This window comes from Acomys russatus, chromosome 6, assembly GCF_903995435.1.
Source record: "Acomys russatus chromosome 6, mAcoRus1.1, whole genome shotgun sequence".
Taxonomy (NCBI): domain Eukaryota; kingdom Metazoa; phylum Chordata; class Mammalia; order Rodentia; family Muridae; genus Acomys; species Acomys russatus.
In genome coordinates this window covers 19,286,729-19,303,101 of record NC_067142.1, presented here as the reverse complement: position 1 = coordinate 19,303,101, position 16,373 = coordinate 19,286,729, and the positions used below count along the sequence as shown (strand labels likewise).

Sequence of the window (16,373 nt, the reverse complement as noted above, 5' to 3'; positions counted from 1 at the left end):
GCTTGGGATCAAAACAAAAACATGTTTACATCCACTCCACACTTTTTTTTTTTTTTTTTTTTTTTTTTTTTTTTTTTTTTGGTTTTTTCGAGACAGGGTTTCTCTGTGTAGCCTTGGCCATCCTGGACTCACTTTGTAGACCAGGCTGGCCTCGAACTCACAGTGATCCACCTGCCTCAGCCTCCCGAGTGCTGGGATTAAAGGTGTGCGCCACCACGCCCGGCCCACTCCACACTTAAATAGCCGTTCCTGCCCACTTCATTTTGGGGCCTAACATCCTGTATGGATAACACACCTTTAATCCCAGCTCTGTGGAGGCAGGGACAAGTGATCTCTGTCAGCCTAGTCTACATTGTGAGCTCCAGGCTGGCTAGGGCTTCACTGAGTCCCTGTCTCAGTAAAAAGATGTGAGGAGGATTTGGTCCAGTGGTAGAATGGAAAGGGGGGAAAAAACCCAAAACTTCTGAGGTGTTTTAACAAAACCATAGTTTTCATTAACCACAAGGCTAAGTAAGGGTCATGAGACCCCAGCCGAGGCCTGCAGCTTGAGCGTTGTCCTCGTCACCACTTAGTGTTTCCACAAGTGTATTTGACTTTTTTTTCCCCCAGAGCTGGGGACTGAACCCAGGGCCTTGTGCTCACTGGGCAAGCACTCTACCACTGAGCTAAATCACCAACCCTTCCACCAGCGTATTTGAAAAGCGTTATGATTTATGACTTTTTTGTTCTATTGCTATAAAAACTTCATGAAACTGATTCCACATTGGAACATGGAATTTGAGTTAGTCTTAATCTGTGCTCCTGGGCATGGTGACTTGTATCGGCTCTCAAATATAACGGTCCCTTTGAGGTAAGAGTTGTCATTTTTTGTCAACCCTTAAAAGAAAATGAGAACTTGTAGTGGAAGATGAGAGGCCATGGCTGGCACACACAGATTCATGGTAGCCCAAACACCATGTCCCAACATGGTAACAGTTGCGGGGACTTTTATAGTAACAGAGCAGAGAAAGTTAAAAACCAAGGCATTTTTGAAATTCCTGTCTCTACCAGATAGACAAGTTACAGCAAAGCACTAGGTCTCTGCTCTCAGCCTTAGATGCTATCTGGTGACATTCTTAGCCTTTGGGTGGGTGAAAGCGAGGGATCTGTTTGTGCATTCCAAAGGATTTACCTAAGAGTCACAGGGATGTTAGGTCAGACACAGAGGTGGACAGTACACGGCTGCTGGAGCCTAACGCTGGCACAGGAGAATGCCTCCCAGCCTGTTACAGTCCAGCCCTCTGCAACTAACCAGTCAGCCTTGCTGAACATCTGACAGAGGCCTGGCTTTGCTGCCCCCCAGAGCTCCAGGTGGCATTGATTTTGTTGTGGGGTATTCACCAGAGAAGACTGCTCAGGTGTGGGTTTAAGCCAATAGAAGATCTTTATTAGCCGCCAACGACTACACTAGGTGTTCGCGATCACAGTGTAGCCCCAAGCCTTTCTCAGGGTGAGCTTTTAAGCACAAAAACCATGTTCTGGATTGACGTAATACAGTTAACAAGAACAGTTGGCTAGAAGCAGAACTACAGAGGCCAAAAGGCAAAGTTAGTATAGTTAGAGACTTTCCCTGAATTACCGGGCTTTGACGGATTAAGCCTTTGGTTTAGTTTTGGCAGGTGGAGCTGTCTGTATACCGAGTTTTACAGCCTCAATGACGCTTTCATCCTGCAGTCAGTTGTGTGAAGGTCTGGGGCCCTGCTACAGATTTGTCTTAATTCTCTTCTCTCCTCCTCCACCTCTCAGTCTTCAGTGCTCCCCCACCCCCACCCCCTGAGAGTCCTTTTCAATTATTATCATGCAGTGTGCTCATGTGTAGGGTTTCGGATGCATGCCCAGCACATGTGAACATCAGGGGACAACCTGGTGGAGTCAGTTCTCTCCCTCAACTGTGTGGGTCCCAAGAAGAGACTCCAGGTCATCTGACGTGGTGACAGGCCTTTACCCTCTGAGCCACCTCGTCAGCCCTCTGAAGTCTGCTTCACCCCAGATGGGTGCCAAGGACAGACTATGGTTTTTACCAGAGTCTATGTTGGTGAGACCAGTGGGTTTGTTGGACGTGCTTACAGAGCACAGGTGACCCCAGAAGAGCTTCTTCAGATTCCACCATAGTCCTCCTCCTCATGGGCTCTAGGAGGCCCGCACAGCAAACATGGCACCAACGGATTTTGCCTTTATTCTTCTCCGCCTTGCTAAAAAGCCTTTAGATGACATTCCTAAAGTCAGCCCCCAAGGTTCATTCCTTTGTTTGGCAACTGACTCATTTCTGAGGCAAAACACCAAAGGCGCAACAATCCAAATTCATTATTTGCCGAACACTGTCCAATCAGGATTTACCCACTCGCCCTAGCACAGACTTCCCCCTTTTTTCTCCTTAAAAAATCCACTCCTGCAAAAAACACCTGCTGCTGCTGTCTGTCTCTGCAGCCTCCCCTGCTGCCCCTGGGGTAATCTCTTTTGTGCTTAAAATTTGGTGTCTGGGTATGTCCTGTATCTATTAAAGTCGGGGCTAGGACCTCCCTCCCTTACAAGTAGTGACCTCGAACCTGGTTTGGTGATGCACACCTTTAATCCTAGCATTCTGGAGCCAGAGGCAGGTGGATCTCTGTGAATTCCCCACCAGCCTGGTCTACAGAGGGAGTTTCAGGACAGCCAGGATTACACTGTCTCAAAAAAGATTTTTAAAAAATGATACCTCACACTTAAACACAACTTTTTATTAAATTATTATTATTACTACTACTACTATTATTATTATTATTATTTATACAGTGCTTTGCCTGCATGTACACCTGCAGGCCAGAAGAGGGCATCAGATCACATTACAGAAGGTTGTGAGCCACCATGTGGTTGCTGGGAATTGAACTCAAAACCTCTGGAGGAGCAGAGGTCTTAACCTCTGAGCCATTTCTCCAGCCCCAATCACAACATTTTTTAACATTAAAATTTTATTTTATGAGCTGGAGAGATGGCTCAGTGGTTAAGAGCACTGCCTGCTCTTCCAAAGGACCCGGGGTCAATTGCCAGCACCCATATAGCAGCTCACAACTGTCTGTAACCCCAAGATCTGACACTCCCACACCAACAGACATAAATTAAAATAAAATAAAATATAAAAAAATAAAAATAAATCTTTTAAAAAATAAAAATAAATAAAAAACAAAAAATATTTTATTTTATGCATATGAGTGTTTTGCCTGCATGTAAGTCTTCATACCACATGTGTGCCTAGCGCCCAAGGAGGCCAGAGAGTGCATCAGATTCCCTAGAACTGGAATCACAGACAGTTGTGAGCTGTCATGTGGGTGCCAAAAATTGAAGCCAGGTTCTCTAGAAGAGCAGCCAGTGCCCCTAACAGCTGATCCATCTCTCTGGTCTCCCCACCCCGCCCCCAACTTTGCCATGCTTCTGAGGCGCTCATAGCCAGCCAGCAAGTCTCAGTGCTAGGAGGGTTGTGTTTTGTTTGTTGTGTTTTGAAATAGACCCTCATGTAGCCCAGGTTACCCCTGCCTCACTAAGTAGCAGAAGATGCCCTTGTGTAATGCCAAAGTCATGAAACGTCACAGACTACCAGAGACCAGTCAGAGGGAATGTACACAGGGTCTTTTTTAGTGATCTTGCTCCGGAGCAAGGACTGTCCCGTTCCCCAGAGGCTGAGGAAGCTGGGCGGCCTTGACTCCTTTGAATACAAGGTTTTTAAAGGCAGAAACCACAAGCAGGGCTTTCCCAGCCTTGGCATCACATAATTGGGTAAGGGGCATAAGGGAAGTTGGCCTTAATTGATAAGGTACAGGGCAGAGGAGCTTTGAGTCATGCTGCAGGGGGGACTCTTATCTAGACATTTCATCTGCTGTAGCTGTTACACTGCACAGTCTCCCACACAATTGGGGAAGGGGAAGCTGGCCCTAATCTGATAAGGTGAGCTTTTGTTTGGATCTCAGGGAAGTGAGCCTCTTGTCTAGCTCCCAGGGAAGTTGACTGCAAGCTGATTGAGCACAGGGCAGGGAGGGGGCTTCTGCTCAGGGAAGCTAGACCCTGTCCAGTTCCCACACTTGAACGCCTGATCCTCCTGTCTTGCCTTCCCTGTTGGTTGCTAGGATCGCAGGTGTGTGCTACCACACCTGGTTTACACAGTGCCAGGGATGGCAGCCAGGGCTTTGGGCGTGCTAGGCAAGCCCTCTGCCAAACTAAGCTATATCCCCAGCCTGGAGGTGAGATTTCCAAGCCAGCTGCTGTTTTCATTAACAACGCTTATTTTATTCTGGGGTGGTGGTGGGGAGAGGGTGCTGACTGCCAGAGGTTAGCTCTTCTGGAGAGGGACAAAACACTGTCTAAACTCAGGCCGATTGATTCAACACTCACCGAGAAGAAGATGAGTGCTGCCTGTAAAATGGCAGAGGAGGCCTTGGAGCTCCCCAGGCACGCACAGGAAGAAAGCAGGAGGCGCTGTGGCTGTGGCTCAGCTGGTGGAGCCTGGTGTGCACAGAAGCCTGCCTTCCACCCTCAACACCTGCCTAAGCTGAGTGCGGCGGCGTGTACACCTGCATCCTGGAGGTGCATGCAGAGGGATCAAGTTCAAGGTTATCCTCAGCTATGTTGTAAGCTCAAGGCCAGCCTGGGCTAGATGAGACTGAAAAGTCCAAGGGAGAGGAAGGTTGTAAAGAAAAGGGAAACAGAAGGAAAGGCCACAAGAAGACTTGGCAAACTAGGGCAGGGTAGTTCGCCTGTGGCTGTGACAAATCCCTGACAAAAAACAACTTACAGGAGAACCGGGTTGTTCCGGCTCCCAGTTCCAGACTACAGATTCATCACTGCGGGGAAGCCATGGTGGCAGGAACGGGGACTGGCTGAGACCACTTCTGCCGCCAGGAGGAAGAGACAGATGAATTCGCGTGCTCAGCTGGCTCTCTCCTCATTCAGTCGGGGACCCGTGTCCATAGAAGGGTGCCAGGGACATTAGGACAGTGAGCATTAGGACAATTAACCTGATCAAGTGTGCCTAAAGCTTCCGGGTCATGTTCAGGTGCCGATGTTAAGCATCACAGGCTCTGAGCCATGTCTTTTCCACCGTGTGAAGATGTGCTTTCCCCCAAGTGCTGTCCCTCAGCACCCACCCAGCACTGACATGCCTTCCCTGGTCCCCTCCAGTCTCAGGTAGCAGAGGGAGGGGGGCTGTAAGGACCTCAGGACATCCTGCCCAGGCTTGATCACTAAGGCACACGCCTTTTCTTTGTCAAGGTGCCCAGCCACCGCTTTCCTATGCCTTTGTCCTGAGTCTCCCCTGGCCATGTGATCACCCACCAGAGTTGCCCCTGAAGCATCAAGGGAAGAGAGGGACAGCTAAGTTTGGGCCACTTGCCTGCACTGAGACCTAGGCCAGTCATGGTGTGCTGCTGACACAGGCCTACGTGTTACCCCAACATGCTAAGACTCTGCGGGTGACAAGAGGTGTGCTGTGCTAGGGTAGACAGAGCCCTAGACATCAGGCAGAGCCTGCCTAGACTTGGGCACCAGCTGCTGCTCCCTCCCAAAGAAGCACTCTGTCCCTCTGGAAGGGGAGACAATGATCCAGGCGACCCAAGAGGACACTGAGCTTTTGTTCCCTAACTAGAACAAGTTCCGGTGTCACATTGGCCTCTGGGGTATGGAAGCAGTGACCCCTTCCACAGAGTTGGAGAACAGGGCCACCCAGCACAGCTCTGGGACCTCTCATGTCAGCACTGCCCTCAGTGAGCTCCTTGCTGTGTCAACACATGTGCGTCCACCGTGCAGGACGGTGCCCTGCTTGGCCTTTGCTGGTTTTCTCACAGCCCGGGCACCACTGTCCTCCCACAGCCACTCCCAAGAGCTGCCCTGCACATTTCGAAGCTTAGTCCTTCTGCCACAGGCCTCCTGACTGCTGCTACCCTTCTTGTCTTCCATATATATGCATGCATGCATGCATACATACATACATACATACATACATGTGTGCACACACGCACACACACACTATACCAGATGTGAACATCAGGGGACAACCTGCTGAGTCAGTTCTCCCTTTCCACCACATGGGTCCCAGAGTTCTAACTCGGGTCATTAGGCTCATTGACAGTGCCTTCACCTATTTTGCCATACCCTATCCCCCCTTTTTTATTTTTAAAATGAATTAATTTGTTTATTTTAAAACAAACTCTGTGTGTGAGTTCCTTTCTCCGGGAGCCTGGGCTGAAAATCTGGTCACAGAGTTTTCTTCAGCCTTCTGGAGGCTAGCTGAGGAAGGCTCTGTCCTGAGGACCTGTCATGAGGAAGGTCTTCTGGGCAGGGAGGGAGCGCTGGGCAGCCATGCTCAGGCTCAACTGGGGTTGAGACAATAGAAATCTGTGTCCCTTCCAGAGGGGAGAGGGAGCCTCTGGCTTGTGAAAGGCCAGACCGCACTTGATTAAAATAAAGACAGTCAAGAGTCAAAGAACTAGATTTTAATTCACTAAGCTTAATGATTAAAAAAAAAGATAAGGACAGAGAGCTATGGCGGGAGGGGGAGAATGGGGAGTGTGCTCACTAAACCTTCCAGCCTCTGGATTTTTTTTTTAAAATTAATTTATTCTTATTACATCTCAATGGTTATCCCATCCCTTGTATCCTCCCATTCCTCCCTCCCTCCTATTTTCCTATTCCCCTCCCCTATGACTGTGACTGAGGGGGATTACCTCCCCCTGTATATGCTCATAGGGGATCAAGTCTCTTCTTGGTAGTCTGCTGTCCTTCCTCTGAGTGCCCCCAGGTCTCCCCATCCAGGGGACGTGGTCAAATATGCAGCTTCTGGATTTTTAAACTAAGAGACTTGAATAGCAGGAGACATTCCCAGGACACTTCCAGGACTTGTCTCCAGGACACCTTTGATAAGTTTTTCTTCAAAGAGCCAGCTTTTGACACCTTTTGTGTGGGCTAGGGTCTGCAAGGAACTAGCTTTTTAACACATTTGGGTCTGGTGGGTTGTTATCAGCAGGGGGTTCCTCACCCTTACCTTACTGGGAGGGAGCGGCTCCTCCATCTATAGACAAGGCCCACATCTATATAGCCACAACTGACCTGAAACTCACTATGTAGACCATGGTGGCCTCAAATTCAGAGATCCACCTGCCTCTACTACCTCCTGAGTGCTGGGATTAGAGGTGTGTGCCACCATACCTGACTCTCCTTTTTTTATTTTTATCTGTGTGTGTGTATGCGGTGGAGGGGGGGGGCGGGTTACGTGCATCTGCGTACATGTATATATGTGTGTAGAGGTCAAAAGATAACCTCAAATGTCATCCATCAGGTGCCATCTCCTTTCCTGTTTGAATCAGTCTCTTGGTGGTCTGGAACTTCATTAAGTAAACTAGGCTGGCTGGCTAACCGAGCGTGGGCCAGTCTCTGCTTCCTATCTGGTCCTCTCTGGAATACAAAGCACACACTGCCTCACCTGGTTTTGCACAACAGCTCTGGGACCCAAACTCCAGGTATAGTTGGATAATGTGAATCTTGGGCCACTCTTTGACGAGCACATGACAAATGCCTTTAATCCACACTTACCTGAAAATATGTGCCCTGACAAGACAGTAGGGGGAAAGGTCCTAGCCCACTCTGGGTTTGAAAACCCACCGAAACCCACCATTCCCTGAGCCCCAAATTCCACCCAATCCCTGAGCTCAAAATCCCACCAAATCCTGTGTAGGGTAAAATGTCAAAGAAAGGACACCCTGACCCTGACTTGAACTCAAGGCCAAGACAAGAGGCAGGGGAAAGAATGCCATCAGTCCCTGAGCTTGCCCGAGGTCAGGCCACCAGAGTCCCACCCACTCATGCCACCCTGGAAAGACCCGCCTGCTGCTCAGTTCCTGGCTGCTTCCCGCCCAAGCAGAGGCAGCCACCCTTCTGTGTACTTCCCAATAAATCTCGTGTGAGGTTTGCTGTGCAGCATGACTTTGTAGTGTTCCTTGGCTCCCCACCTGCCAGGGTGCCTTTCTCCTCGGAGCTGCAACACTTAACAATGACAAAACTAAAGGAAGAGATGGCAGGGATGCGTGAGGTGGAGTCAGGGCCAGCCATTGACAGAGGTTTGGATTGTGTCTTTTCCTTGAGGAGAGTGCCCCCTCTTTGCTGAGAGGCGAGCCTAGTGCCTTGGGAGGAAGGTAGGTGCATCCCAGACACCTCAGGAATGGGGTGTGGGGCCAGCGTCTGGTTACATGGCCTCCAGGTCCATTTCCTTCTTTGAAAAATCTCTTATCGCGTGAGTTTTGGCATGGCTTTGTCCATTCCCCTAGACTCTCATGACTCGGGGTGAGGAAGTTATATGATCTCATTTCTCCAGCTGTACAGGCTACAGAGAGAACCTGTACCCAAGGCTAACCCAATCCTAGCCTTTCAAGCAGGTAGTTGCATGACAAAACATTTCCTGGGGAGACACAACACACACACCCAGATAGGGGGCTCACAACAAACCAAAGTACGGATACTACCAAACCCCAGCTTCATTAGACAATACTGGGGTCACCTGCAGGAATGTGGATGAAGGGTTACTTATAGATGCAGAAATGGCTCAAAGACAGCTACATCACGAAGACCCATCCCCAGCACCGATGACAGGTCACGAAGGGGGAACCTGGAGCACACTGCACAGCCTACAGGCAGCTCAAGAGGTTGGAGAGTGTCCGTTCCAGGTGCCCCAGTTTGCTCTGTGTGTCTAAACCTCTTCCAGGCAGCTCAGCTGGCTTCTGCTTCTTCGAGGCTACCCATCTGGTTGGTCTACAAGTCTTCTTTGCAGCTTGGCTTTTCTGAGTCTTCTTGGCAGCTCTGTTCCCGTTGCTTCCCTGGGCAGGGCGGGGCCTAGTGATTCTGGTCAGTTTCAGGGACTTCCTGAAGCTCTTTTGAGTTAGGCACCTTCCCTGCAGGATGGAATGTTGCAGTCTCAGAGAAGACTGCTACACAACGGCAACGGACGCTTAGGAGTTTCTCTGGCAGCAGGAGTGGCACTAGTATTCCCTTTTGGTAACAGAGTCATGTAGCCAGTAGCATTGGTTCCAGTGGTGGCCTCCTCGCCTCCTGGTTCCCTGAAGTACTTTTAGCCCTTGACTATGTTTTCAGGGGTGGCTGCCAGGGTCCCAGCATGCACTTCCTGCTGCCTGCTACCTGTTCCAACAGCTTCCTGTTCTAACCGAGTCCTGGAGATGATGGGGTGGTGCCTGCTGACCAGGCCACTGTCCTCACTGGCTTCCACATTTCCCAGTACCTGCTACCTGGCTGGCCTCCCTGTACCATCCGGACTCTTCTAACTAACCCTCTGGAAAAGGCTCTGGACTCTTGCGATCTTTTTAAATGCATGTGTGCGCTAGTATACATGTGTGCTTGTGTGTGCCATGGAGGTGGGAGGACTCCCTCCGTGTCGTCCTCAAGAACATGGCTCTCCTTTGAGACAGGGTCTATGTCGCTTTGGAGCTTCCAATTAGGCCAGGGTGTTAGCACACAAGCCCTGGGAGCCCCCACAGCTGGAGTGACAAGGCCACACCATGCTGCTTGGCATTTTTACATGGTTTCTGGGGTTTGGATCCTCATTAAAGGCTAGTGTGTGACCACGGCAGCACCCCAGCACTTACTTACTTACTTACTTACTTACTTACTTTATTTATTGGTTTTTTGAAACAGGGTTTCTCTGTGTAACAGTCCTGGCTATACTTGACTCACTTTTGCAGACCAGGCTGGCCTTGAACTCACAGCAATCTGCCTGCTTCTGCCTCTGCCTCTGCTGGAGTGCGAAATTCCAGCACTTTTAAAACTTGTTCTTTGTTTCTGAAACAAGATCTCCTGCAAGGCTGGCCTTCGTAAACTGATCTTGTTTCTGCCTGAGGAGAGCTGAGATCGGCACCTTATAGTGCCGCCTGCATAGCTGTTCACAAAAGGACTGAACACAGGGTCTTCCCATGTCAGAGACCGGCAGGCTCCTCCCAAGGGCCACAATGTTTGTTTGTGGGTGTTTTAAAATGTTGTTTTGTTTTATTTTGTGACAGGGTTTCTCTGTGTAGCCTTGGCTGTCCTGGACTCACTTTGTAGATCAGGCTGTCCTCGAACTCACAGCGATCCACCTGTCTCTGCCTCCCTGAGGATTATAGGCGTATGTCACTGAGCTGGACTGGGCCACAACTTTTGAAAATTACAGATCATTTCTTTCTTTTTTTTAAAAAAATATTTTATTTAATTTATGTGTGCTGGTGTGAGCGTGTCAGATCTTGGAGTCAAAGACAGTTGTGAGCTGCCATGCGGGTGCTGGGAATTGAACCCAGGTCCTTTGGAAGAGCAGGCAGTGCTCTTAACCACTGAGCCATCTCTCCAGCCCCCTACAGATCATTTCTAAGAGAAGAACATCTCACACATTTTGACTCCTTTAGAACCACTGTGTCACACCATCCGTTCAAGAGCTGACAGCTGCCGCGTAGGCTGCATGACTGTTCCTTGGACACATACTGCCTCACCTGCCAGGCTGGACCATGTGCTCAGGTCACCAGAATTGAGTGGACTGAGCCATGTGTCACGTGCGAGCAGGAATTGCTTTTGCTTGCAGGCCTTTGGCTTGGCACCCTTGCTTCTGCCATAATGGGTTGCCGAAGTCCAAGATGACTGCTCCTCTGCCCTGGCATCCTGCTAGGACACATCTGGGAGACTGGCCTAGATCCCAGTGTCTTGAGTATAATCCTCAGCCAACCTGCAGCTCCCAGGGGAAGTTTGTAGTCATAAGCCATTGAAAACTTATGTGTGCAAGTTCATGTGTGTAACAAATGACTACGGGTTGTGTGAGTACTCACGTGCATGCGTGCTATAGCGATCTTGTGAAGGAAAAGCAGCTAATTTTCAGCTGTCTACTCTGTCTTTTCACCATGAGATCCAGGGACCCAACGCAGATCATCAGGCTTACGCAGTGTTTTTCTTTCTTCTTTTTTTGTTTTTTGAGGTTTTGTCTGTTTGTTTTTTGAGACAGGGTCTCTCTGTGTAGCATTGGCTGACCTGGACTCTCTTTGTAGACCAGACAGGCCTCAAACTCACAGTGATCCACCTGCCTCTGCATCTTGAGTGCTGGGATTAAAGGCATGCACCACTGCAGCCTAGCACGCAGTGTTTTTCTTGCTGAGCTATCTTGCTAGTTTTTAAAAACGTTTGGCCGGATGGTGGTGGCGCACGCCTTTAATCCCAGCACTCAGGTCACAGAGGCAGGAGGATCTCTGTGAGTGTGAGGCCAGCCTGATCTACAAAGCAAGTCCAGGACAGCCAAGGCTATCACAGAGAAAACCTGTCTCAAAAACAAAACAAATTTTTGATCTTAGGGTTGTTTAACGACAGTTTATCATTGGCGTTGAGCTCAGCACTCAGGCTAGGCTGCCTCACAAGCCCTGGGCGGTCCACATTCTTGCCTACCTTACGCTGGAATTACAGCTCATGCCACCACCTGGCTTGGGGGTTCTCATGCCCAAACAGCCAAGCACTTACTAAGCCACGTGGCCAGCCCAGCCATTGAGATCCTGGAAGTTGTTGAGTAGAAGCTGGGAAATCGTTTTACAGAAACCATCGTGGCAAAAATGACCTACACCAAACTGGAGTCACCGCGCTATGCGGCCATCACACCAAGGCACAGCCCTGTCTTTTCAGTTTCAGGAATCCAACAACTGACTACAGTCTCCTACTGATGCTTGCCTAACGGTCTTGAGGTGAGCAAGAGCTGTCTGGGACAGCTGATTTGGGTGCCATGTTTGTAGAATGCGCCTGACACCTGACAGTGGCTCTCCAACACTACTGTCACTGCTAACCAATCCTTCAGTTGCTTCAGAAACAACTGCTCTTCCATCCCTAAATAGTTTGTAAAATTTTGTGTATGGGTATTTTGCCTGCAAATAAGTCTGTGTTCCACATCATGTGCCTGCAGAGGCCAGAAGAGGGAGTTGGATCTCCTAGGACTGGAGTCGTGAGCCACCACCTGAGTGTTGAGAGTTGAGCCCAGGTCCTTTGTTAAGAGTAGCCAGTGCTCTGACTTCTGAACCATCTCTCTAGCTCCCATCTTTAACTCAGGGCAGAAGGGGTTGCTTTTCAGATACTTTTGGGGAGGCTGGAGGTAGAGTGGCTGCCTGAAGCTCTGGTGGGTTTGCCCAGCCGCATTCTTTTGTGTTTCCAACCCCCTCCCCCCACCCCCCAGAGACAGGGTTTCTCTGTGTAATAGCCCTGGCTGTCCTGGAACTCTTTGTAGGCCAGGCTGGCCTTGAACTTACAGAAATCCCCCTGCTTTCATGGCTTCCTCGCTCACAAGGCACCTGCTATGTCCATGTAGGAAGCATTCAATCCAGTGCTGCTCAACACTGCCCCTCCCATTCTGCCAACTGGTGTGGACCAGCTATTTTGAATGTTCACAGAACATTTTCACATTGTTACTTAGCATGTATACTGATGTTAATTTAACATGGTTTTGAATAATGCTAAAGTAGTCAATTCACCTTTGTTTGTGCATATGTGTAAACCAGAGGTCAACATCAGGTGTATTCCTTTATCGAGTTCCACCTTTTAAAATAAATTAATTTTATGTGTATGGGTGTTTTTTACATGTGTGTCTGCGTATCACTCGTGTGCCTGTTGCCTGTACAGTCCAGAAGAGGGCATCAGATTCTCTTGGAGTTACAATTGTGAGCCACCACGTGAGTGCTGGGAATCTGTGGGGCCTCTGAAGAACAGCCACTGCTCCTAACCACTGAGCCATCTTCCCAGCCCCTCCACTTTATTTAAAAATCTGTTTTGTGTGTGATAGCCAGAGGGCAACTTTAGAGAGTTGGTTCTCCATCATGTGGAACCCAGAGATCAAAAAGGTCATCAGGTTAGTGGTACAAATGCTTACCCAACCACTGTGTGGATGCCCGCCTTGTATCTGAGACAGGGTCTCAGAACCCAGAACTCAACGTCCTAGAATGGCTAGCCAAAAAGCCGCAGGGACTCACCTGTCTCTACTGCTCCTGGTGCTGGGCTATACATACTGCAGTTCTCCATGGATGCTGAGATCTGAGCACAGGCCATGTGTGCATAGCACACCCTTTACTGACTGCACCGTCTCCCCAGCACCAGGTTTACCTTTTTCACGGCCAGAACAAAGGGGGCAGTTACGCACATGGAGCCCCATGTAGGTATTTCTTAGTAAGCTGCTAAAAGACACCCTCCCACTCCCCAGCCTCCTCCTCAGTGACATGACCACGGCATTGTACTGTAGCTTCCATTTCCACGTATTTATTTCTTTCCTGTCAGAACCCCATTCTCAGAAGGTCTGGCTTTGGTCCTCTGGTTTTGATTTCCTGGGGTGACTCCTGCATCTGAAGAAACATTTGTTACTGATGGAGCCAGACCTCATCCTGCTGGCCACTCTCAGCATTCCAACAGTAATGTTTTACATCAAGACAGACCTTAGAAACGACAGAACTGTGTGTAGCTCATCTTGCTTGTTCCTTGGGAGATGATGCCGCCTGTGGGGAGGGAGCCGTGAGCCTATGGCCTGGCAGCACTGGAGCATGCCGCCTAGTCTCCGAGTGCTGTCCCTTCTCCCTGGGGCCACTATGACGAACTCTGAAAACCTTAGCACTCTTGCTATCTACCACGTGACTGTTGTGACACACCAGACCTTCACTTTAGTGCGCTGACAGGATCCACCCCTGACAGGGCCTTATCAGCATCTTATGCAATCTTTAAGGAGAGTTATAATAAATATATCTCTTCACACAGAAACTTAAAAAAAAAAAAACTTTAACACAATACATCGGTACTGCCAAGAACTACAATTCAACACAGATAACACTGCTAACACATCCATATAAATACTAACATATGCAGAGTCACTGCATTAAAAAATTCACCAACTAGGATACTAAAGACCTGTTTCAGCAAAGCCCAAAGAGAACAACTGAACAGTGGGAGCACTAGAAAAACCAACCACGAGGGCTATGGAACAGTGTAGGAGAGGATTTGCTACACTCCCCATCACGTCACAATGTATAAAAATACTTTTTAAACAATACTTTCTGTAGGCATAAGTAGCACTTAAAAACAAACAGCTACGTAGTTTTCAGGTCTTTCGAAGGCCTAGAAACGATTCAATGGACCGCCTTTGGCTAGTTTGTAAGACACCTCTCGCACAGCATGGACACACTGAAGAACACGGCCTCCTCCCTCCGTACACACTGACGGCTGCAAGAGGCTTCCATCTCACAGAGGGTGTAAAGCAAGGAGGGCTCCGTTCCAATTCCACGGCTGGATGGACACAGAAAAGCAAAGTGGAACTCATGGGTGAATGGTTTCTGTTTCACTTAAAAGGCCCAGCCTGTGAGTTTAGTCAGGCATGTCGATGTTTAACTTGGGAGGTGGAGGAACGTATTTCCCAGGGCTCTGTGTTATAACCACCCGGGCCTTCTTTCCGAACATTGGGGCAATTTTCGGAGCGTCTGGCCCCGATGCGTCTTCGGTATCTTCATTGTCTTCGTGATGGAGATCGTAAGAGATATTCCCATATTCTCGTAAAAATGGGAAAACTTCAAGGAGAAACTGACAGAAATCCCTGCGGATACCAAACCACCAATGATTGCCCCCTTTCCGCCTAAACGTCGTGGCCATCAGAGTCAGTAAGGAGAGCCACAGGGGGATGAATATGGAAACGTAGGAGAACATGTTGTGGTCATCCAGTCTGTGAACTAGCAGGACCTCAAAGGTCAGCAAGGGTACAACGATCGTGATCCAGCTGATGGCCATGGTCACGTGTGTTCTTCGCTGCTCAGCAACCACATCCAGGGACCGCAGGAACAGGAGGGACCACACGATGTAATAGAGAACCACCAGGCAGAGGAACGCCATGAGGATCCACAGGGGCACGAACACCACCAGCCACGGCCAGTGGATAATCCTGTCCAGCCTCAGGGCGATGAAGATGAACTGCAGGATGTTCACAGAGCACAGGATCTCCAGTTCCAAGGACCTGTCATGTCGGAAGCCCCAGACACAGGCGGCCACGGACACGGGGGAAACGAAGAAGAGAGGCATGAAGACCAGCAGCCAGAAGTGAGTGCCCCTCTCCACCCTGTCGCAGACCAGTATCTCAAACATGAGCAGCAGCAGGTGGATGCCCACGGCGATCAGCATGGCTTTGAACTCCACGCATGCTTCCCCTTCGGTACGGTAGCGAGGGTTTCGAGCCCACACGCCTGCACCCACCGAGGCGCCCACGATGACCAGGAGCTTCCATAGCCAGATCGGGGCGAAGACCGCCCAGTAGCTCCACTGGATGATGCCGTCCAGGCGCAGGGGCAGCAACACGGAGAACAGCAACAAGCAGGCATAGATGAGGAACTTACTGGGGTTGAAGTCCTGGAACAGGCCCCTGGGGTTCATGGCGAAGGTTGCACTGCCTCTAGATGCTCATCCGCCCTCCCGCCGTGCGGAGGTGGCTCCAGACCGAGGCTCTCGGAGGCCGGAACACGTGCGCACAGTCACGTGGCCGAAAGCGAGCTGAGGGCACAGCGTGCTCGGGCCGGGAACGGTGCGGTGCCTACACGGGAGGCGCTGCCCCGGCCCGGTGGCTCAGGCTCCGGTGGTGGGTACCCACGCCGCCTGCCTTCATTACGCACCCACGAGGCCGGCGCCTGGCTGAGTGCGGTGTCAGATGGGACCTGGTGCGCTGCGGGCTCCGCCACCAGCGGTCAGCTGAGTGGGAGCTGGCCGAGACCTCGGGAGGACGCTTCCTGGAGGAGGCCGGAACATGGAGGAGAGAATGAGCTCACATCCTCCCGGCAGGCTCGGGGGGCGGGGCCCGGGGCGGGGCCGGGGGCGGGGCGGGGTCGGAGGAGCCAGGTAGCTGGGCTAAGCCGAGAGCTTTGACAGCCTGTCTTCGCAGGGGTGGGGATTAAGGCTGGGGAGCGGGGAGCGGGGATCGGGCGCCGGGTCTGTACCCCCGGATAGGGGAGCGGCGAGTTGTCTGGTACGGGAGCCTGGGTGTGCACGGGCAAAGGCGGGTGGCTGGCGGGCGTGGGAGTCTGGGAGCGCGCCGGTAACTGTGACTGCCCGGCACTGAGGATGGACTTGCGCGCGAGGAGCCGTGGCTTTGGCCCTGGATCCAGTGCGAAGGTCGGGAGGGCAAGCAGTCTGCGGGTTTGGGCCGTGCCCAGGACAAAACTCCACTGTGGCCGAGCGACTAGCGATCCTCAGGCTGTCCCCAAAAGGTTTTGCGGAGCTCCTAGGAGCTTAGCAGTGTTCTGTGTCACCGGAGAGGTGGAGGCTGGGTACCCCCCGCTGGGTACCTGGGAGAGTGTTAG

The 16,373-nt window shown here is 50.6% G+C and overlaps 1 protein-coding gene across 1 annotated transcript; it reads right to left on the bottom strand.

Annotated features, from left to right (window-relative positions):
• Positions 1 to 14,069: 14,069 nt before the first annotated feature.
• Tmem185b (transmembrane protein 185B) lies at positions 14,070 to 15,734 on the bottom strand. Its single transcript, XM_051147259.1, has one exon. It carries the CDS (start codon positions 15,451 to 15,453, stop codon positions 14,401 to 14,403), a length of 1,053 nt encoding a protein of 350 aa, XP_051003216.1. The 5' UTR covers positions 15,454 to 15,734; the 3' UTR covers positions 14,070 to 14,400.
• Positions 15,735 to 16,373: the final 639 nt, after the last annotated feature.

Coding starts and splice junctions, on each gene's coding strand:
- Tmem185b (XM_051147259.1), bottom strand. CDS start 15,453: ATGAACCCCAGGGGCCTGTTCCAGGACTTCAACCCCAGTAAGTTCCTC.